We start from the raw sequence: 21,891 nt of genomic DNA on the forward strand, positions 1-21,891 counted from the left end.
ATGACAGCAGTGCCTCCATCAGTCTCGCAAATGGTGGTTCCAATGTATTGAGGGCAAGCTCAACGACCTGCAACAGGCTAATGACAGTAGAAGAGAGATGAAGACACTCGGCAAAGAAGCTCAGCATTGCATTCATGCAGCCAATCCGTATATGCGCAAGTACAACATCGTCCATTCGTCCTGCCGAAGGGTCTCCGCATTTCAGCCTATGCAAGCGCATTGCGACACTTTACCGAATAGACGAGTTCCCCAGACGAATCCAGATTGATGCTCTCCAAGCCGGATGAATGCAGCAGTTGTGCAACTGTAGCGCCGATCATGCGCATTTTATCCGGGACACACACATGACAGCCGCTACAGCAGGTACCCGATTGGACCTGCGACCTTCCCATCTGGGAGTGCGTTCTGGCTTCTCCTCACAGCATTGCGCTTGGCCTTCGACCGCACCACGTGTGGATCGACCGCGGCTAAAGTTGGGGGCGCAAGCGAATGCAGGACATGTCTTTCATGATGTGTGCTGGGGCGAACAGTATATATTGACCTCGACTGCTCTTTGAGATGGATTTCGACCACAGCCTATCGAGTGTTCATATTTCTTCAACGCAATGTATATCCAAGAATCTTTTGTGGCCGCTCTGGCCTTGGCAGGAACAGCTTTCGCGGCGCCTAAGCCGTATGTATGATCAGCGCTGTTTTACTGCTCACTGCTAATACTGGTTCAGAAGCAAGAAAGGGCTATGGACCGCTATGCGAGGCCGTGGCCGAGAGTGGATCGGCACAGCCCTGACACTCCGCGGCGACGCCACCGAGGAGGCAGTCGTTGGCAACTCTGCCGACTTCAACAGCATCACGCCAGAAAATGCTCAGAAGTGGGAATCAATTGAGCCTTCGCGCAACAACTTTACTTTTGCCGACGCCGATCGCCATGTCGAGTGGGCAGTATCGAGGGGACACAGAGTTCATTGCCACAATCTCGTTTGGCATAGCCAGTTGCCAGCCTGGGTGTCAGAGGGTGGCTTCGACAATGCTACTTTGATCTCGATCATGGAGAACCATATCAACAAGCTAGCTGGTCGATACCGAGGAAAGTGTGCACAGTGGGATGTCGTCAACGAAGGTGAGAAGTCAACGATGCTGACATGTTCGATGCTGGTGGCTAACGACTTTTGACGAATAGCCCTCAACGAAGACGGCACATACCGCGAATCCGTCTTCTACAACACCATCGGCGAGGCCTACCTCCCCATGGCCTTCCGCATGGCCCGCAAAGCCGATCCTCACGCCGAGCTCTACTACAATGACTACAACCTTGAATACAACAACGCCAAGACCCTCGGAGCTCAACGCATCGTCAAGCTCATCCAATCCTACGGCGTCAAGATCGATGGGGTCGGATTGCAAGCCCATTTGACTGCCGAACCTACTCCTTCTGCTCCTACAGGCACTACGCCTAGCCAGGATGTTCTCGAGACTGTTCTGAGAGGTTACACAAAGCTCGGCGTTGATGTCGCTTATACTGAGATTGATGTGCGATATTCTACTCCTGGAAATGCTACCAGTGTTGCGAACCAGAAGAAGGCTTATGAGAGGATCGCCGCGAGTTGTTTGGCTGTGAAGGGGTGTGCGGGTATGACTGTCTGGGTGAGTACTTCCCTGCAACATTTCTTTCTTTGAGAAATTGATTGTGCTGACTATGTTGTGCAATAGGGTGTCAGCGACAAGTACTCTTGGATTCCTGGTGTCTTCCCTGGTGAGGGAGAAGCTAATCTCTGGGATGAGAACTTCCAGAAGAAGCCGGCTTATGATGGGTTCTTGAAGGGTATTCAGACTGGTGGGAAGAAGTGAGGATGGAATTGGACGACGTCCTGGTCTGATTTGAATATTGGCTCCAACAGATGATATGTGCAGCTACGGAACGACGCAGCAATGTTTAGACAAGCTCCTCCAAACAGCCGGTCCACTCATTGTCTCCCATGATTGTGTTGATCACGACCCTTTTTTCGCTGCCAGCTGATGTCGAAGGCTCACCAGGAAAGTACAACGATCAAATCGTTGTTAGACTGCTGCTAGCAGAAAGTTGGTGCGGGAGACTATAGGAGAGCGGGTCGAGGATTGAAGTCAGTAAGTCTGTTCTCGAACATTGGAGATACCCTCACTGACTCAAAGGACAAACAGTGGAAAAGCAAGCTTGCATCGTCTGCCATTGCAAACTTCTGCCCATTGTATGCTATAAAGCGTCGTCTTTGTGCATCCTGCGCGAAGAGACTGCGTATGTCTCGAACAGCTGTGTTGTCTTTGATCGCGCCGAGACAAAGCAATCAAGATGCCCTATGAAAGCTTCTGCTTCACGCTTACCTGCAGATGTTCTATGCAAGGTCTCCTAATCTATACTTCTAGTGCTCAAACACTTACAGTATACATCACCGTAACAAGACTCATTCCTTCTTCAGGACTTCCTGGACGCGCCGTGAATATTGAAGCAGGACCGAGTGAATCTTCGGAAGCCGGCACGTCTCGTTCACTCGTTGGTCACAGCGTTTCGAAATCTAAAGCCCACCGGCGGCTGACCTTCTTCATCATGTACACACCACCGGCGACTCCACCACTTTCGACTCCACGACTTCCAGCGCCACTACCACCAAGACCACCGCTCACCTACGCTCAAGTCATCGCACTATCAACCCGCACCGCCGACGCAATAGAAGAAATGGCCGCCTTCAACAGGATTGACGCCCTTCTCAACGGCCTCCACTTCACCGACGCAGATGTTCTCGTCCAGTTCGGTGAAGCGCCAACAGAGCACGCCCATGTGCAGAGCAGTCTTCTCGCGGCCGAGTGTCCCAACTTCGATGTCCTCGCCGCGCCAATAAGCTTTGATGGCATTCGAGTCTTCGCCGTAGCTTTCAAATACGGCACCTGCACCCTCGAGCCACTGACGACTTGGAGCGTACTGAGCACAGACGCAATGTGCCATCGCTTCCACGACTCGAGTCTGGCACCAAAAGGATGGTCAGACGCTAGAGATGACAGCGGCTTCAAGGGGCAGACGGCGCGGAACCAGAATCTCTATGCCAAGCGTCAGTATATCACCATTCTGAAAATACTGTACAAGATCCCGGTCTCGCTTGACGACCTCGAGCCATACGCCTCGAGAGACACGCCTGTTGGTCGCCTACATTCCATCAGTACTTCAGCTATGGAGACTTGTGCGCGAGCTGACGCTCTTGGCTGCCTGGAGAAGGTAGCGAATGTACTCATTGGACTCCTCCTCGAGTCTCCCCTTCTTGGCCAGTGTGTTGCCCAGACGCCGGTCAAATTCATCAAGCTGGCGCAGAAAGTCCGATCGAAGAAGCTCTACTTCATCGCTACGCGATACACGGCTCCCGACGCGAAGCTGACGAAGCACTGGTTTGATGGCGCAATATATTACGACATCAACAATGCAGATCTGAGCGCTGCATTGACAGCTATCTTTGGAAAAGAGTCGGCAGCCGGGAAGAAGTTACTCGACTCCTTGCTGGATATTCAACTATGCCGGCAACACATGTCGGACCACATTCAACCACACCTGAGGCAGTACTCTGGTCCGTGCTTCGAATGCATCGCGCGAACGCACTTCGCTGAATGGCTCGCGGAGTCTCTTGACCTAGCCGCCAACTCAGCACCGAGCAACGATGGCACAACGCAGCAAGCTCAGACATTCGAGGCTGCACTGAGGAATGTCCTGCGCTTTGCTGCCACTGCGATGCCGTTTCAGATCTTTGGAGCCAGCAGCAATGCCCACAAGATGCTCGCTGGCGAAATTGGGCTACGTGATGACCAACGGGTCGAGAAAGGCATCAAGCACTATCTCGACCTGTGCATCAAGGAGGCTGCCACTGCAATTGAGCAGGCCTTTGCGTCGTCGAAGATGGAGTTGACGGAGGTCAACTTTCCTGCGCTTGGTGGTGCATCCTCGAAAGCACCTCCTCAAAAACAGTCATCTGCCTCCACCATCCCAAGTGTTCGCAAGCTCGTTGCGAAGCGGTCCCTGGCTCATGATGGCGTTACTTCATCCTCGAGCAACATTGTTCAGCAAAGCGCATCCACAGCGCCTGCTGGCACCATCTCTGGTGCGGTCGCAACCTCGCAGCCCACGGCGGCAGCGCCGCAGCCTCTGACCCAACCAGCTCAGCAGGCGAGGAACATAAGCCCTGCTGCCAGCGACCTTCCACCACCTCCCCGCCCAGATCAGAAGAAGGACGAGTTCAAGTGGCGGAGCCTCCAAGTAGCGCTTGCGGAGAACTCAGACCGCACTGACCATTTGGACGAGGGACGGCTCCCACAGGGTCTCCTTGACGCGCTTGACGAGCCGAGTGATGAGAGGTGGATGCTGGGGCCACAACATTACCATCGATGTTGTGGAGCCAAGAAGGCTGCGGGTGATGAGGTTGGTGCACACAAGTGTAAGGAGGTAGATGTGAAGGCCTCTTATCACTGGGGCTCCGGGCATGATGGAGGTAGTGGAGGCATCTGGTAGGCATGCGGTTCAGGATTGAGGCAGCTGGTGGTATTGGAGCGGATGACTAGGTAATCAACGAATGAAGATTCATCATACAGATTGTTGCAATTTCCAAGATATCACGGTCCATGCGCAGCCACCCAAGAGCGTCCCTCCAAGCTGAATACCACAATCCCGCTCCTGGAAAGACGTTGTGCTTTGACAGTACCATGAAATTCGCATGTAAGCATTTGAGTATATTTAGTGAGCCTCCGACACCTTTATCCCGCGAATATATACTACTGCCCGGATGTACCGCCATTTTCCCCCAGACCTCGGGAACAATGAGAGTAATGGTGGCATCTGGTAGAATTGCGGTTCAGGATTGAGGTTGGTGATAATGTTGGAGTGAGAGCTTAGACAGTCAATCGGGCGCAACTTATCGTACAAGAAGTTGCGATTTCCAGATACCGCAGTCATTGCACCGCCACTCAATAGACTGGTGGTGAGCTGGCCGGCGGCCTGGTGCTGCTAGAAAGACGTCAAGATTGTACGAAACCATGGAAATTTTGAGCACAAATTTTGGCTGACATTTCCGAGTATACCACATCTATGCCCTTCGCAAAAGACTTTTGCGTCCTTCTCTTTCATTCGTCTTTTCTCACGAATACATAACAAAAGACTGACATCTCCTCCGACGACTCTCATCAACATGAAGCAAAACCTCTTCAGCGCTTTCCTTTGGCTCGTAGCGATCATCATACCAGCGACGGCGCACTCATGCGACGCGCTCGACAAAATGGATCAATTGACAAGCGCGAGATACTGATTTTCTGATGATCGAAAGGCTATTGTGCCATCAAAGCGTACGAGGGAAAGGATTGACAAGGTGGAATGACTTTGATATCGTCGGCGAATAGTTGGGATAAGATTGAGAAATGCTTTGATGTTTTCGCTGATGAGCAGGGTTCTCCGAGTTGGGCCCAGAGTATGCGAACTGAATGTCGATGGGGTAAGGGCGGGTACTTGTTCAATAAAGATAACCCGGAGGAGCAGAAGCCGGCTTAGGAGAAATGCGAGCCTGGCGGAACCAGCGACAGCTGGGTGTCGAACGACAGGTGTATGATTAGCTGACTCAATGACGGACCAACGTCTCTCGCCTCGGACTACTACCTAAGTACTTCCAGCATAGCAGAGCAGTGAATCCAGAGACGCCAGCCAGAACGAGATTCATGTTGCCATATCCAATACTCTCTTTCAGCCCTCCAGCAATAGTAGGCCCAATCGTCATGCCGGCATTGAAAACAGCGCCATTCACACCATAGACCATTGCATAAGGTCCATTCTCGCCAAAGAACGTTGGATTCGCCGTATGATACCTTTCGATAACATTCCCTCCTTCCACGAGCGCAGGTGTCGCGCAGCCAGATAGTCCTATGCCAGCGAAAGACAGAAGTGCAGCATAGAGAACGACTTGATGTATACCGCCAGGCTGTACCAGCCTGAGCAAGATAAGTACGGGCGCCATGATTGCGAAGGCGAACACGGCTGGCTTCTTAGTCCCGTAGCAATCGACCGCCCATCCGATGATTGGACCAGACACCAGACCAGCTAGCCCTATGGGCAGGTAGAGTAGCCCGGCCTGAGATGAATCGAAGCGGAAGAAGGATTGCGCAACAGTTGCGATTGTGGAGTCAAAACTGCCAATCAGAATGCCGTGAATCGTAGAGGCCAGAAGAGCGGTTCTGAGAGACGGACTGGCGAGACAAGCCAAGTATGGTATCGCATGGACGATCCGAGGTTGTTCTTCCGAGAGCTTGTATCGATCGTCAAGATCATTGTCTTTCTGCAGCAGGGGCTCCTCGTCATGCATGTACCCTTCATTGCCAAGACGTTCTGTCGTGCGCATAGACGGATCAAGTCGGTTATCGCTGACCCAACCAGCTTGTAGGGCAATCTTTTTCTCGATTGCAAAAAGCCGCATCAAGAGATCGACTGTGAGCAGAGCAATAGCCAGAGCCATGACGCCTTGCATCCCGCTCTCCTTGTACAGGACTCCTCCAATCACGGGTGCGATCAATGTACCAACCTGAACGGCCGAGAAGATCTGCGGTTGTGGTCAGCTTGGGTCTGCAACGTCTCCAGCAGGGATGCTCAACGAACCGTTCCCAACGCTGAACCCATTCTGGCAGCGCCAACTGTATCCAGACAGATAACCATCGCCATAGTCCAGACAAAGGCACACGCAATGCCCTGTAGTATTCTCGCCAGAACCATGATAGTGATGGCTCTGCTGAGGAACAGTAGAATAGTGGCGCTCATGAGGCACACCAGTGCAAATAGAAACAGCCCTCGACGAGATGGCGTTCTGTCTGCGAGTATGCCAGAGAGCGGCGAGGATACCACAGTCGCCCCAGCGTACGCTGCCAGCATGGCAGACGTGTATGTCTGAATTTGCGATCGTGGTACTCCGGCATCGTTTTCGAGCAGGAAAGGCGATACTGGGACGATCAGGCCGTAGAGAAAAGTGTCTGTGAAGAGACTGATTGCTGCAGTTGATAAAACGAAGGTTTCGCTGCTCCTCCATTCTACACTCAAAGGTCTCTCGGCCTTGCACAACATCGCTGTAGTGTTTGTCGCGGTAGCTCAAGCTCTGCGATCGATAGTAATACGTGGATTTCAAATGGTCGTTGGCCACGAAGAAGTAGTGGCACAAGAGTGATGTATAATCGACGGCAGCAATATCCGGAATGAGGCAAAGACTGCTGATACGGACGGTGGTCATCTGGAGGCGGGAATGGCGCCAGTATCTTGTGTTTCCCGCCGGATGTTTGCGCTAGTGCAGCATTGAGTTGGGCTGACAGAGGGACTTGCAGACTTGGCATCATACCTCGCCAATCTTTGGAAGCCGCGACACTGCTCGTCCGAGGAGGTCGTCCCCCTTCTCGTCATTCTATTTGGCACTGGTGATGCTCTATTCGTCGCGCTTCGAGGACGAGAACCTCGTCGCAACATCGGGTTTCAGGCCAGATGTACATTAACTGGGGAATCTGCGGTGATTGGCCCCAATTCAATCGGCGAAGACTCTCGTCCGCACAGCTTTGACGTAGTGTATGAATCGCTTTGGCAGTCGGCTGCACAACTTGCATCAGTTCTTCGGGCGCAAAGCGCGGTATTCGATGGACTATTGTTTCAGCGGAGAAGTTTCCCGCCGGCGGAGAATCCTCTGTTGCCCAGTCGGCATGTCTCCGCGGTACGCTCGATAGTCTCTCAAGCACCGATTAAAGTGCTTCTTCGCCTCTGTCAAACGTACTTGAGCTCCGGTTTCGAATGGCCACTGCATCGATACACCCGCTTGTCTTCTTCCGAGTATTGCGAATGAGTGCTTGTCTTGCCGCGTCGGCCGAAGGCCGTCTCTGCCCATGTCTTTGAATGGTTGAGGATGCCTCGCCGTTTCACGAAGATGACGAGGATCAGCAGCAAGCATGCAATTGCATACAGGAAGTCCATTCCTGATCCATTTCCATGCGCCAACAAGAAGTCTTTGGGATCGGCTCCTGAAGCACAATGCACAGCAAAGGCATCGTCGAAGACCAGGAACTCTTGCACGCAAGAGCTGAATTGAAGCTGGCTGAGATGCGTATGGCAATAGTGGAAACAACCAATCGAAGTTTTCGCTTCTTTCAACTGGGCACCCTCAGCACAGCATTGCTCCAGTCCGTTGACCGCGTGTCGTTGAACATCACTGACGCCGCAGAGAAGTCTCATGTTCTTGATGTCGGTATCGTGGAGAGTGTCGCCGTCGATGTCGTAAGCTTGGGACCAAGCCGGACGTGCGACCTCGATGCGGCGCGATCAAGTCGTCAATGTCAATGATCGCAATTGCTAAGCATTGCGAAGAAGTTCTGAACCTGGAGTCAAGCATTGAAATCGCAATCTGGCGAAGTCGTGGCGTATGTATTCGTCACCTTGGCGCTATGCAGTGGTGTGGCGTCGACGCTAGTGAAGTCCGACTCGTCAGCAGTGGCTTCCTATCACGGAATGGCTTCGGCTGACGCGTAATTTCTGCCGTCGGCGAATACACGTCCAAATTACCGTCCCTCAATCGACAACCAAGCGGTCGATCTATCAAAATCAGTACAGCGAGTGCAGCAGTGATAATCTTGCAGGAAGGAATACTGTACAAGGTTTCTGGAAGAAAACCATGCGTCGTTTCAAAAGTTGTGAACTATCGTACCAGCCGATAGTCTCCTAATGCGTACAGATGTCGTATATTCGTCAGGCGATCAGCGATTGGTGCAGCAGCTCCATCCATTGCATCTCAGGTCTACCCGCTTTGAGATCCATCCCAGTTGCTGAATAAGTTCTTGAATGAGTCCCAGAATCCTGGCTCGGGCATGGCGTCACGCTTCCCGCTGCGGGAGCCATCCCAATTGCTGAACAAGTTCTTGATTGTATCCCAGAAAGGTTCAGGCGCAGCATCGCGCTTTCCGCTTCGCGAGCCATCCCAGTTGCTGAAGAGATTCTTGATAGTGTCCCAGAATGGATCGGCTTCGGCTTCACGGGTGATCAGATTGCCGTCCTCATCAGTGGAGACACCTAGACTGGCAGGCTACTTGGGTGTAAGCTTCCGATCACAATGCTGGGATTGCGTGGCTTCAATGTTCACTTACCAGGTTGATGAGGCGCAGAGCATCGGCATCAGCTTCCGCATCGGCGTCACGCTTGTTGACTTCCTACAGAGGTTTTAGTCTTTGGGCGAGCAAGCAGATGCATCAATTTGCCGGTCACTCACCGAATCAAAATAGGACTTGAAGAACTCATAGTTCGCTTTGGCCTCTGGGTCAAGGGCGTCAACCACCTTGAATACGTCAGCTTTGCAGAGCTAAAAGTAATGAGAATGATCAATTGTGCTCACCACTGGTCCGTTGCTCTCTCCACGCGAGTTCAAGGACTTGGAGAATGACTGGGCGCTGAGGTCGAGGAGACTTGCTCCGATGGGTGCAGCAGAGACGGTGGCTCCCAGAAGGGACACTGCGGCGGTTAATACGACATTGTAACGCATTTTGAGAGGCCTGCTCCCGTGAGAAATAGAATGGAAATAGAAGAATAGAAAGAAAAAAGTGAAGCTTGCAGATCCAGATCTGCAGGATTGTGGGGGATGCGCGAAGGTCTTTGATAAAGGCTGCAGTGCTGCATCTCGGCGAATGCACCTAGCCGCATGGGCCTAGAGCTAAGGGCAGCTATTGCAACTGCCAAGAGCTGTTGAGTGAGCTTGCTCCGATCTCACCTCTTAATAGCATGTATTCATGGGATCTGTCTTTGGTGACGTATAGACTGTGTCCTATTCTGGCTATCGTCAATAAGATACGCGTGAGTATCAAGACTTGAACCAGGAAAGCCTTGACATCAAATCGCCGAGCAGGGTGCGGTGGCAGCGGTCCAGAACTCCGCCAGACGAGCAGATGTTGCTAAGCGTGCTTGTGCTGTGCTTGCACCAGCGGTGAAGTTGGTCGTTCCAAATGCTGGAGCAGGGTCCTCTACGCTCCGAAACCATCTTCACAAGGACAGATCGGTCGTGCAAGAGATATCGTCCGCGTCTACCGAGACTGCGAAGCCTTGATGTTCGGTGTGTACGGATGTTCGGGATATTCAGCGGGAGGCGGAGTTGGTGCTCATGCCGGAACAACCCCTGCACGGCCTGAAGCGGAATTCAAGCATCGACGTGAGTACGCTGTAAGAAAGGATGTGAAGAGATCTCTGGGCGTGATCGGTGTTGATGAATGTCGATGATGTTGTTCGTCTGCATCTTCATGTTCATCTCATCCCATCCCAAGTCCGATGGGGAGCACGGACCGCTCCCGCGCGAGCCGCTCCGTGCTTGCCGTCCAATTTCCGCACCCAGCTTCATCAGTGCTTCTTTTCCCCTTCCCTCTCGAGCAAGCATTCACTTCAAAACACACCATGGCCTTTGATGCTACCCTGCACAAGACGCAGCCACTCCTCGGTACACCGTCTCTCGCATGCCTGGTAACATCCTCAGAGGCGTCATCACGGTCAGACTTAACAGTGGAAAGATGAAGACAGCATTCCACGACGCAAAGGAGTCAATTCTGAAGGTCTACACCATCTGAAAGTCGCGAAGCAGACAGCCAGAAGTATCTATGAGCTCACTCTCGAGCTCCTATCATCCTGGCTGTATTTCGCAAATGCCACCGCCATGCCTTGTTCAGCCCTCTACACGCCACCAACAAGCTCCTTGATCTTCTTCGCCAAGATGTAGTAGTGCGGCTCAGCCTGGCACCCCCATTTCTGAAGGCGGAACGAAGACGTCCGTAGTGGTGTACAGCACTTCGAAGCCTGCACCCTCAAGCGTTTTCTTCCATTCAGCCCTCGTGCACATGTCAATCGTCATGGCCTTCCCCATGAATTCGAAGGGCATCTCGCGAGCACAAGCGCCATCTTCGTCATATTCGTTCCGAGCTTCTCTGGGTGGACATCTTCTGCGGCGCCGGTGCCGATCGCGAGGACTCCGTCGAGTGGAAGCCAGGAATTCCAGCGGGTTGCCATCAGCTCGACGTCGTCTCGGCGAAGAAGGAAGAGCGAGAACATGTTGAGGACAACGTCGAACTTGATGTCCTTGGGCTGGTAGGTAAGCATGTCGGCGATTTCGAAGGTACCGGCTGGAACTGCTTTCCAGGCGAGCTTGACCATGACTTCCGAAAGGTCGATTCGGGTAATCTTGTGTCCGGCTCCTGCTGCGGTCGTCGCTACTGGTTTTCCGGTGCAGCATCCGACGTCGAGAATGTGCGATTTGGGATTCAAGTGCTCCAGGACCTTTACTATGAACTTGAGGAGACCTTGATCGTGGCCGAAGGCGGCTTCGTATTGCTCGCCGATGCTGGAGAACAAGTCTTGGCTGGATGCTTGCGCCATTATGTTAGGGCGAAGTGGTTGAAAGTGCAGGATTCGGCAACGAGGACGCTGGGTGGTTGATGCAGCGACTCTTGAAGGCGCGGATCGGCCTTTCAAATACTGCAGCCGCACTCACTGCGTGAATTGACATCAGCTTGGGTAAACGTAGATTGGTGAATTGAATAGCTGAGTTGCCGATCGGCCCCAACAACATTCACGAAAGGACGACAACATTTGAGCATCTGATCCACCCAACGCAATTTGACGGCACGAGAGCAATAAGGTTCATCAGACCATGAGTCCTGTTCACGAGCAGAAATCACATGCATCATTCGCGAAATGGCTCGAAGGAAGTCCGCAGTGAACGCAAATCCGGCACACCTAGCAAAGGCGAGGAATTGCAACCAAGCCACACATTGCAATGTGCTCCGAACTGGAGCTAAGCATTCTGTTGGAGCTCAGAACCGCATACGATCTCAGCCTCCATTGTACATTATACACCGTGCTTGGCCCTCTGCTTGCATCAGCCTTGCGATGCACATCAGTAACACCACTCAGAGCCTGTATTTGAACATCTGTCTCCTAAGTCCGGTTTCGGGCAGCTCGTCGACGATCAGAGAGTGACAGCAAACTCTTCGATGAACAACAATCTGGTATATCAGTTCTTGCTTACGCTTTCGGCCCTCTCCAGTAACTCCTGCAGTAACTTCCTGGCCTTTACAGCATCAAGAGCAACATCGTAATCCCAGAGCCAGTCGAATCGCCTCCCGTACTCGTCAAGCCAATCCTGCAATGCTTGATCGTCCAGCTTCTGCTCCACAAAATCGTAAAACTTGTGCCCATTGTTCTCCGAAAGTCTCTGGACAGCTGAGAAGCGAGGTATCCGAGCTTGTTCCGTCGCAACAAGTGCTGCGTGCAGCGTTCCCGCAGAGACTGGACTACATGTCAAAGCAGGGCTCGCAAGCGTCTCCGCTAAGACATATGCATCCTCGATCGCTTGGCTCGCTCCAGCTCCAAGATGTGGAAGCATGCTATGTGCTGCGTCGCCTGCGAGGATCACCAGTCCGTCTACAAAACTTTCGGGCTGGAAGGAGTACTGGTGCAAAGCCCAAACTGAAGGATTCATGGATTCCATCATGTCCAAAATCTTTTGCACGCCTGGGCCGAAATCATGAAAGTCCCGCCTGAACTGTTCTCTCTGGTCGGGAATTATCCACTCAGCATGAGGCCATATCTCTCCCGACCCACGTTTGTCCACGAAAGCACCGCAATTTACTTGCGTTCCGCCTGAGACTGGGTAATGGATCAGGGTCGTCCCTGGTCCCAGACTGAGCGTGCTGTATTTGACCGGCCCGCCAAAAGCCTCAACGTATCTGTCCATGGGAATTACGGCCCTGTAGGCCAGGCTATGACTGTAGACGGCTTTGCTCAGATGACTCTCCGCGCCAAACATACAAGTTCGCACGCTCGAGTGGATCCCATCCATTGCCACCAGAATGTTTGCAAATGCTTCGGTGCCATCGGCGAACTTCAGCCTTACACGACCATTTCTCTGGTCGTAGCTCTTCAGTCTCTTGTTGAACTGCGCGCATCCTTCTTTCAACTCTTTCGCCAGTATGGACAACAGTTCGTGGCGATGCACGGTTCTACCCCCCGCCCGGGACCTTACGCTCTGGTGAATCACTTCACCATCCTTGTACCCGTTCCGCGAAACTCCATACCGTAGCTCGTTCAAGATACATGGAATTGTTGGAATTGTGTCGTTCCTCTGGTCCAAGGAACCAAACTTCTCACACAATGAAGGATCGCAGAGTTGAAGAGCCCGTACGGCGTGAGCGGCCATGACAATTCCAGCCCCAATCTGGTGAAATTCAGCACGAGATTCGTAAATTGTGAAGGGTATTCTGCGATGCTGTAAAGCGAGGCCGAGACAGATACCGCCTATTCCGCCTCCGACAATGGCTACGTGGAATTCTGCCGTTCCGCTCATGTTTACTACCAACCGGATGCGACCACTTTCGATGTTGGGAAGGTCTTTGGTTCCAGATGGAGGTAAGCGCTCTGTCCAGTGACGGTGATTTTGCGGCGTCATATATACGATCTGCAGATGGATTCGATGGGTATACCATTCGAGCAATACTTCATCATCCATGGCCTGCTTGATAAGCCCAGATGGCCGGAGTTAAAAGGTGCTGTCATCGAGCTACTCTCGCAGAGTTGCGAAGAACGTTCTGTACTGATCAATGGCATGAGGGGGCAAGGTCAGACTATCGTTGCTGCTTGGACAGGCACCGACCCGAGTTTTGCTTGCATCAAGATCTCACACTCCTGTCAAGGCAGTGGTCGGCCACTGCCTTACCTGGATTCTTTCAACGAGAGATCGCGGCCTGATTCCGTCGCGACTGCTTCCATGCATGCGAATCCCGGTTGTGTCCTGGATGCTGACATTCCCGCGAACTTTGAGTTCTAGGACTACGTCTTCTCGCTCGGGGTCTTGGTGCGGGGAGGGAGGCCATAAGTCCGCTAGATGTCGCGAGCTGTGCAAGTGAGTGAATGGGACCGCGCATATGGAGACCAGCTTCAAGCATTCCCTCTGTTGCACTGGCAAACGGTCCACAGTCTGCATACTCTGGGGGCGCCGCAGATCTTGCCTCGCAGGCAGGCGGACATATCGAGTCGCCGTCTTGTCGATTCAAGTCCCCAGCAAAGTCATTCCGGCCGAGACGATGTTCAGCTCTGGAGCACTGCAAGAGCTCTCTGTTGACCGGACGACCCGAGAAGTATTCGTGCGTACGTAAAGAACAGCGCGATCTTGAGTCTCGCCATCTTGCCTTGGGTCAGTGAACTGAATCTTGTTGGTTACCATACTGGCTGTGGTAACATTTGAGCTTCAAAAGCCTACGAGAGTCCGAGCGTCCGCCACGTGCCATCCTTTTGGCGAACATTCATAGCGCCTCAATCGTGGCTGCGATGGCGAGCCTCTACTTCCCGAGGTGCAGGGAGTATAGAGATTCGGCGGACCGCTTTTCCGTCTCACTAATCTTTTTCTTGGGAAGACCGGACATGCCGGATGCTTGCGGCTTACAACACGCCCGGCAATTGAAGGTTGCTGTTTGACAATGCCAAGAATCTGGTAGGGTGAAGTAGGCTCCTCTACCAGTCAAGTCGCGCCAACATCTTCTTAACAGAATTAGGACAATTAAATCTACGAATACTCGACTCCCACTCACGTGGGAACATGCCTTGTATACGACACACGCGACAGTTGACCAGGACTCATGATAAACCGGATACCAATCTAGGAAACTGCCAAGAACGCCAGATACTTGGCTTCTGACCAACACTGACTTCCTCCTATAGCGATTACTGGATCACCTGTACCAGACCCTGTTTCCGATGGACCCCATGATACCAAGCACGATCTGTCTTTACCATCTCACGCTAACTGCTTAGACTGGCTCAATGCCTCGAGCCGGACGCAGAGAAAGCCGTAGTGCTGGCTGGGCGGCCAGGATGGCTTCTGGACTTCGGCCTTACTGATCTTATACTGCATTCTGCCCACATTCTCAGAAGACTGGAAGAAGGCCTACGGGGATCGCAGAGTCTCGGGAAACACTATACTCGCCGAAACAATGTATCGCAATGGTCTCGGGCGCGAATCTCCAAGTGAATATAATGTCGTGCATGCACACGAGATGGCTGTCAGATACCCCAAAACAGCAAGATCAACATGCGATCTGGAGCGGTGACTCAAAGCCTGCTGGCCTCCGCAGCGTTATGCAGTGCGCAAAACATCACATTTCCCTACCAGAACGCCTCGCTCAGCATCGATGATCGCCTGGACGACCTGATATCCCGCATGACGCTCGCAGAGAAAGCCGGGCAGCTGTTCCACCCATACATCAACTATGGCCCAAATGGCACTCTTGAGCCTCTTCCGCGAGAACAACAGTCGATGGGCGGGAACGACACCCGTACCAAGGTTGGCGAGATGTATCTATCGCACTTCATCCTTGGCGACGACATTTCCGATGTGACGGTGGCGGTCAATTGGCACAATGCAATCCAGGAGCTTGCACGCAACAGTACTCGTCTTGGGATCCCGATCACAATGTCCAGTGATCCTCGAAACCTCTACAGCGAGACCGTTGGGGGCGGAGTGGTGAATAAGCTCTCGCAGTGGCCTAACAGTCTTGGTCTCGCGGCTTTGAGGAGTTCAGCACTTGCTCAGAAGTTTGCAGAGGTGGTGCGGGAAGAGTACAAAGCTCTTGGTTTCAGGACTACACTCTCTCCACAGATTGATCTGGCTACGGAGTATCGATGGGCCCGTATCCCAGGCACATTTGGCGAGGATGCCAACCTCACATCAGAATATGTCGTGGCAACACTACGTGGCTTCCATGGCGAGGAGTTCGGTGTAGAGTCCGTGAACACCATGAGCAAGCACTTCCCTGGTGCAGGTCCAGCAGAGAATGGAGAGGATGGCCATTTTGAGTATGGAAAGAATCAGTAAGTCATGCTGTTTATCTGCACACCAAGCATTGTTCCATCTTTGCATCTTGCTGACAAGTCAAATAGGACATATCCAGGAAACAACTTCGACGCACATCTCGTTCCCTTCAAGGCTGCTATTGCTGCCGGCGAGCGCCAGATCATGCCAGTGAGTCATCTCATGAGCGTATCCTGTTCCTATAGCTGGGGTGCGCCCGGATTGTCAACGCCCAGCCTGCTGACGCTCTGCAGTATTACACTCGCCCCATCGGAACAGAATACGAAGAAGTCGCATTTGCGTACAACAAAGGCATCATCACCGATCTCTTGAAGACCGAACTTGGCTTCACTGGCATCGTGTGCTCCGACTGGGGCATCGTGACCGACACTGAGATCGCCGGACAAACCATTCCTGCCCAAGCCTGGGGTCTGGAAAGCCTTGGAGAACTCGAGCGTGTGGCGCGTATCCTGAACGCCGGTGTCGACCAGCTGGGAGGCGAAGAGCGACCTGAGCTGATCATTCAGCTTGTTGAAGAGGGTAACATTACCGAAGAGCGTGTTGAACAGAGTGCTCGCCGTTTGCTGCGCGAGAAATTCGTGCTTGGACTTTTCGATAACCCGTTCGTCACTGTTGAACGCGCGAATGAGATCGTTGGCAACGATCAATATGTTCAGCTTGGTCTCGCTGCACAACGAGCATCACTCACACTTCTTACTAACGAGGATGAAATTCTGCCACTCAAGGATGAGTGGGCTGGCAAGAAAGTCTACATCGAGGGCTTCCCTGAGGTCTATCTTGAAGGCCGCGGGCTGGAGGTCGTTGAAGATGTCAACGACGCTGATCTGGCCATTCTTCGCCTCATCGCTCCCAGTGAACCACGAGAAGGCGGGTTCTCTCAGCTCTACGCTGCTGGCTCTCTGGAGTTCAATGCTACAGAACAAGCTCGCCAGGCGGCAATCTACGAGGCTGTGCCCACTATCGTGGATGTCACCCTCGAGCGACCAGCGGCAATTCCAGAGATCATTGAGAATGCTGCAGCTGTGCTTGGTAGCTACGGATCTGGACCAGCGGCATTGCTTGATGTCCTCTTTGGCGTGAATGGTGCTGAGCCGAGAGGAAGGCTGCCATTCGATTTGCCTCGAAGCACGGAAGCTGTTGATGAGAGTGCAGAAGATGTGCCGTTCGATACTCGCAATCCTGTCTTTACATTTGGACACGGCTTGACGTATGGAAGTGCGATTGATGATGTTTGGACGTATGGCGTGGCATAGGAAAAAGCCGAGGCGACGACGAAATCATGTCAACGAGGGTTGTTGCTCAATTGAGAAGGGCACTCTGGAACCTGGAAAGACTGAACTCGCTGCTTATAACACAACATGAGGCATTGCACAGAAAGATTCCGTCACCAAAAACACAACCTTGCTCAGCCAGATTATCCGATTTTATCTTTCCAAAAAGCCGAGACCAAGTCATCCTCATCATCACATTCTCCTAATCCCTATTAACGAATCCCATCTTGGCCTTCTGCTCATCTTCCCTCCTCTTCCAACCTCATCATGCTCCCCTCACACCACCTCCCCCAAATCCAACCCATCCTTACTGCGGAAACTTCCAATCCTTCTGATCCATCCACTCCTGATTCTGCTCCGCCGCATCACTCGCCGTCTCCGTAAAACCTTTTCATTTCCCTTTCTCCACGTCCGCCCCTCCTTTGCCCCCTAACCCCAAGTCAACATCAATAAAAGTCTCATCTGATGGGGTAAAGGGGATTTTGGCGTCTGTGGCGTATTGGATTCGCTATCAACGATCACAACACGTCAGTACAAAAATATGATGAGGCGATGGTGTGGAGTGAAGCGGGGGCTGACACATACCCAAGTCTGACAACCTCCCTTCCCAAATAATCCGACTTTCTTATGCGCAGCACACATATCGTAGAATTGTCCTCGACAGATGTGCATGGGGACCCATTGGGCGGGATTGCAGGCGAAGAGTTTCATTGTTCCTGTTCGTCAACCTTGTCAGCATTATCTCTCCACATCCTTCGCATACTCCACAATTTCCTTTCCTGTTTGTTTTCATCTCTCAAAGCTTCACTACTCTACGCCTCGCATCTCAAACCTCCATGCTTCGCATGTCGGGACTCACATACCATCAATCCAAATCCTGCTATCTTTTGGCCCAACTTTCCCTGTTTGAGTATAATATTCCGGTACGACCATGTTTGTTTTTCCGCCGCAGAAGTCTTGGATGAGTTTGAAGATTTTGGGGTGGGAGTGTTCGCAGTCGGAGCGGGCATCCGCCGATACAAGGGCAGCTGTGCCTAGAAGAAGGAGTGCAAGTGAAGCTGGGAGGAGGTGCATGATTGATCGACTGGAGTGGGAAGTTGTGTAGGTTGAACGGAGTGGTGGTGGTGTGTGAGGGCATGGAAGAGCGGTTCGGTGCTCAAGAGTTGCTGTGGTGGAACAGATGATACGTGAGTTCTTTGTTCGCCATTCCTGTCGTCGAAGCTGTAGTCATCAACAGGTTCGTATTGTACCTACCTCAGCTGTGATGCGAAAGACAAAGAAAAGCTGGAGAACAAGATCTGCGGCAGTCAGTACACGAGAACAAAGACGCATCTTCTTGGCATCTTACGGATACTCGTGATACGGCACAGGAAGCTCTCACTACATCACCTGTAAATTGTGGACGAGAGCAGACTTTACTCAGGATCGCAACGATTCGCATGTCTAGTGATGAGCCTTGGTAGATTCATTATCCACTTCCCGTTGATGATCTCTGTAGATTCGATCGTTCGACGAGATTTCTCTATATCTTCGACCACGATATCGCTCTGTGGTGACGTTAGTATTGAGACAAACGCGAGTGACAAGTAATGAGAATAAAAGTCAGTTTGTTCAAAGAATTGTCCAATGCGTGAATATCTTGATCAGATGCAACGCTCGCTTCAATGCTCAGAGTTGGCTTATTGAAAATCGGCCACCAATTCGCGCCCGTGCACTCTCCTCCGAAGTCTACCGTACAGGTGAAGGCGAAGACCGCGGAGTAGGATCCGCCTCGTCGTCAGTCTCCCAGCCATCCGGTGGCGAACGAGGCGAAGTCAGCGTCGGAGCAGACACTCGCTCCTCCACTCTAAGTAGAGGAGGTCGGGGTACCCAAGCATCGTTATTTCGCTGGCCCGTCCGGATCATGATGATCTGTGCTCTTCGGGCGCGAGCCCGCTGCTCCAGCTGCGTGATCTTTTTTGGCCGAGAATTGGGCGGGATCGCAACTGTACATCCGTGGTAACCTGCGAAGGCGCTATATGGCACGAGGACGCTTACGATGGCGAGTCTCATTAGCTTGCGGACATGCTTTTCCCGGTTGAGGGTCGTGCTGAAGTTAATCATATCCGTGCAGAGGAGTCGTCGAGCTTCTTTCTCTTCACTGGTCCTCTCATGAGGGTCCTCGGCAAGGTGGTTAACGGCTTCCGCAATCCATGCGAAGACGGCGAAGCCAGCAAGTCTGTGGCTGTTGATCGTCATCCCATCCAGTCGAGGGTTCGCGAGGTGGCGAACTCGCTCCGGGTCGCGAAGGGACTGTGCATGGCGTACGACGCGAATGTCAAAGCCTGCTCGGATGATTTCCAGGCGGCGGAGAAAAGGAACATCCTTGGGCTCAACGAATTTGGCGAAGCCGTTCGGATGTAGAGCCTCACCTCCAATTGCAGGCTGTGGTTCATAGCCGTAGCGACTGTTACTCGCCTCGTGCATTTCGTTAGCGGCGCCGTCGGCACTGTTTTCGAACGCTTCCAAGTCGCGATACTGCCGCGATTCTTCCCATGGAGGATAGGTATGATCCTCTTTGACGTTCCACCTGTATTGCGCCCATCTGCCGCTGTGAATCTCCGACGTGACCCCGACTCGAAAGTAGTGCAATCGCGCGAGACGGCGGATGCTATCGACGAGGAAATCGGGATACTTGAAGACCCCAATACTCCAGCAGAGGATCGCCCACTCGAGTACGATTGTGGAGGTGGCGCTTGAGCCTTCGTATTGTGATGCAAGGCTGGTACGGGCGGCAGTCTTGAACTTCTTGAAATGGGCGTAAGCTTCAGGATCGTCTCTCTTCCAGATCGCCTGTCCCTCTAAGAAGATCCTGTTTTCGCGCTTGATGAGCTCTTGGTTCAAGGCGAACTGGTATTCGAGATGGGCCAGCGTCTCGAGAACCTCGTCCAGCTGGTTCAGTTCTTGTCTTCGCTGGGTCAGTATCCGTTCTTGACGTCTTTCCTCCTCTCGTGCCATGATGTCTCGTTGAGCGACCTGGAAAATCGCATCGAAACCATCGGTCGGGAGACGTGCGTGCCGTGCTACGAAGATTGTAGTGTCAATAAGCTCTTGAGACTCGTCCGCGACGTCTTCTAGGTCGTCAGCTTCTTGCAGTCTCTCAAAGGCCGCGACGAGGCTTGTGATGCGCCAGTTACCATACATGGTGTGTGCCATGTACGTTGCCGGGCCCATTCGTGCGACAGGTATTGAATGTTCTGCCGCTTCTCTCTCGTCGTCGCTTTCATCGCACAGCTCATCACATTCCGCGCTGGAATCAGAGTCAGCATCATTATCATCAAGATCCTCATCACCAAAGTACCGCCGACCGTGCATGCGAACAACCTCCACGGGGTCGGGGTCGCACTCACTTCGCTCAGCGCCTTCGCGTCGCATTCGCGCAAGCGCTTCAGCGCCGCTTATGTTCGGATCTGCGCCGAGTGCCCAGTAGTCGTCTCCTTCAAATTCGCCCTGTACCTCGTCAATCGATCTCAATGCCGATTTCCGAGCGGCAAGCTCGTCGCGGATGGATAGATCAGCCGGTTGCGCCGCATCGTATTCACGCCAGAAGCGTGCGTTGGTGGCCTCGACAGGGTCGTCCTGTCTGTACGGGTGAGAGTTGGCCATTGTGGATGTACTTGCTTGTCTTTGTTGTTGTTCTTGAGTCTTGGGTTTCGAATTCTGTCCTGCAGATTCGAAGTTTTGATTGTCAAGTTGAAAGTCAAGCGGCAATTGTGTAAACTGTAGGGTTTGTGGGTTTGAAAATTGTAGGAAGGGCTGACACAGAAGCATACTTGTATACTTCGTGAGGAGAGGCACCAGCCAACAATGGCGCTATCCAGAGTCAAAGAAATCTCAAAGCCATTGTCGATGCACCGAAAATCGATCAAAGAAATTCTCTGGCGACAATGCTATCACCAGAAGGTCGTGGTCTTTGTGCAAGACAGTGCCTTTGTCGAGCCGAGGCCGGGAACTCGCATTGATGGCCATGAAGCAGGAAATCTTGGCAGGTCTCCGTTGCGATAGCCGTGCCGTAGTAGAAGCAGAGGCATGAGAAGAGTAGCTTCTCAGCTTCGGTCTCGGTGGCATTTCTGTCTGCACTACCTGGTAACGGCTCTTTGGAGAAAGCCCTGATGCAGAGGTCGAGATGTTCTTGGCCATAGTATGGCAGTGTGAGACGTATAATATTCTGGTAACGCGTATAGGGAATTGAAAGAAAGGTTAGCAGCCTGGTAGCATGATCCGTCAAGTGCAAAGAAGTGGAGGAGAAGTCGGAACAGTGAAGGCTCTTGTAAAAGCACTGCCCGTTTTGCGGAGCTCGTCAGGCAAGCTCAAGCGATAAGATTTGATGTCTCCCACTAATGAGACAGTGGAGAGATGCCGGCTGAAGGCTGCTGATTCGCTTGCTCATCTTCCACGCGAGATTGGATGTTGCTTCGTTTTCTCAGTGCTGCGCGGATGAGTGCTGCGGAGGGTGGTGCAAAGCATGGTGTTGACGACCGCAGTTAGTGAAGCGTATGTGTTGAACAGAGCTTCGAGGTATTGGTGTCTGCGCCTCCTGCGTGGGAATTTCGCGCGCGCTGCAGACGTGCCAGTGACGGCTCGTGCCCTTCCTTCCTGCTCCTTTCGTACTCACCTTTGATGCCACCTGAGCAAACGCGGTTGAAGACACCAAGTCCTACACCATCGCACCGGCC

General features: G+C 52.6%; 9 protein-coding genes across 10 annotated transcripts; 3 read left to right on the top strand and 6 right to left on the bottom strand.

Moving 5' to 3' along the window:
- Positions 1–605: 605 nt before the first annotated feature.
- On the top strand, positions 606–1,845 carry CKM354_001293700 (uncharacterized protein; the record flags this gene model as incomplete). Its single annotated transcript, XM_044808472.1, has 4 exons — positions 606–673; positions 723–1,117; positions 1,178–1,641; positions 1,708–1,845. 4 exons carry the CDS (start codon positions 606–608, stop codon positions 1,843–1,845), a joined length of 1,065 nt encoding a protein of 354 aa, XP_044664407.1.
- Positions 1,846–2,578: 733 nt separating this feature from the next.
- On the top strand, positions 2,579–4,519 carry CKM354_001293800 (uncharacterized protein; the record flags this gene model as incomplete). The annotated part of the gene is made up of 1 exon (XM_044808473.1): positions 2,579–4,519. One exon carries the CDS (start codon positions 2,579–2,581, stop codon positions 4,517–4,519), a length of 1,941 nt encoding a protein of 646 aa, XP_044664408.1.
- Positions 4,520–5,615: 1,096 nt separating this feature from the next.
- Positions 5,616–7,102, bottom strand: CKM354_001293900 (uncharacterized protein; the record flags this gene model as incomplete). The annotated part of the gene is made up of 2 exons (XM_044808474.1): positions 5,616–6,587; positions 6,644–7,102. The coding sequence occupies 2 exons, from the start codon at positions 7,100–7,102 to the stop codon at positions 5,616–5,618; spliced, it is 1,431 nt and encodes a 476-aa protein (XP_044664409.1).
- Positions 7,103–8,807: 1,705 nt separating this feature from the next.
- Positions 8,808–9,545, bottom strand: CKM354_001294000 (uncharacterized protein; the record flags this gene model as incomplete). The annotated part of the gene is made up of 4 exons (XM_044808475.1): positions 8,808–9,092; positions 9,154–9,216; positions 9,276–9,341; positions 9,399–9,545. 4 exons carry the CDS (start codon positions 9,543–9,545, stop codon positions 8,808–8,810), a joined length of 561 nt encoding a protein of 186 aa, XP_044664410.1.
- Positions 9,546–10,891: 1,346 nt separating this feature from the next.
- CKM354_001294100 (uncharacterized protein) lies at positions 10,892–11,416 on the bottom strand (the record flags this gene model as incomplete). The annotated part of the gene is made up of 1 exon (XM_044808476.1): positions 10,892–11,416. The coding sequence occupies one exon, from the start codon at positions 11,414–11,416 to the stop codon at positions 10,892–10,894; it is 525 nt and encodes a 174-aa protein (XP_044664411.1).
- Positions 11,417–12,053: 637 nt separating this feature from the next.
- CKM354_001294200 (uncharacterized protein) lies at positions 12,054–13,385 on the bottom strand (the record flags this gene model as incomplete). The annotated part of the gene is made up of 1 exon (XM_044808477.1): positions 12,054–13,385. One exon carries the CDS (start codon positions 13,383–13,385, stop codon positions 12,054–12,056), a length of 1,332 nt encoding a protein of 443 aa, XP_044664412.1.
- A 1,740-nt stretch (positions 13,386–15,125) lies between these two features.
- CKM354_001294300 (uncharacterized protein) lies at positions 15,126–17,158 on the top strand (the record flags this gene model as incomplete). Its single annotated transcript, XM_044808478.1, has 3 exons — positions 15,126–15,904; positions 15,974–16,055; positions 16,139–17,158. 3 exons carry the CDS (start codon positions 15,126–15,128, stop codon positions 17,156–17,158), a joined length of 1,881 nt encoding a protein of 626 aa, XP_044664413.1.
- Positions 17,159–17,483: 325 nt separating this feature from the next.
- CKM354_001294400 (uncharacterized protein) lies at positions 17,484–18,250 on the bottom strand (the record flags this gene model as incomplete). The annotated part of the gene is made up of 4 exons (XM_044808479.1): positions 17,484–17,544; positions 17,611–17,684; positions 17,762–17,892; positions 18,040–18,250. 4 exons carry the CDS (start codon positions 18,248–18,250, stop codon positions 17,484–17,486), a joined length of 477 nt encoding a protein of 158 aa, XP_044664414.1.
- Positions 18,251–18,844: 594 nt separating this feature from the next.
- On the bottom strand, positions 18,845–20,821 carry CKM354_001294500 (uncharacterized protein; the record flags this gene model as incomplete). Of its 2 annotated transcripts, none has more annotated exons than XM_044808480.1 (2): positions 18,845–18,904; positions 19,046–20,821. In XM_044808480.1, 2 exons carry the CDS (start codon positions 20,819–20,821, stop codon positions 18,845–18,847), a joined length of 1,836 nt encoding a protein of 611 aa, XP_044664415.1. The 2 variants fall into 2 exon arrangements, with proteins under 2 accessions (XP_044664415.1, XP_044664416.1); XM_044808481.1 differs by lacking the exon at positions 18,845–18,904 and having other exon boundaries at positions 18,905–20,465; positions 20,517–20,821.
- Between the last annotated feature and the right edge of the window lie 1,070 nt (positions 20,822–21,891).

Source organism: Cercospora kikuchii, assembly GCF_019650295.1.
Source record: "Cercospora kikuchii DNA, contig_00009, whole genome shotgun sequence".
NCBI lineage: Eukaryota > Fungi > Ascomycota > Dothideomycetes > Mycosphaerellales > Mycosphaerellaceae > Cercospora > Cercospora kikuchii.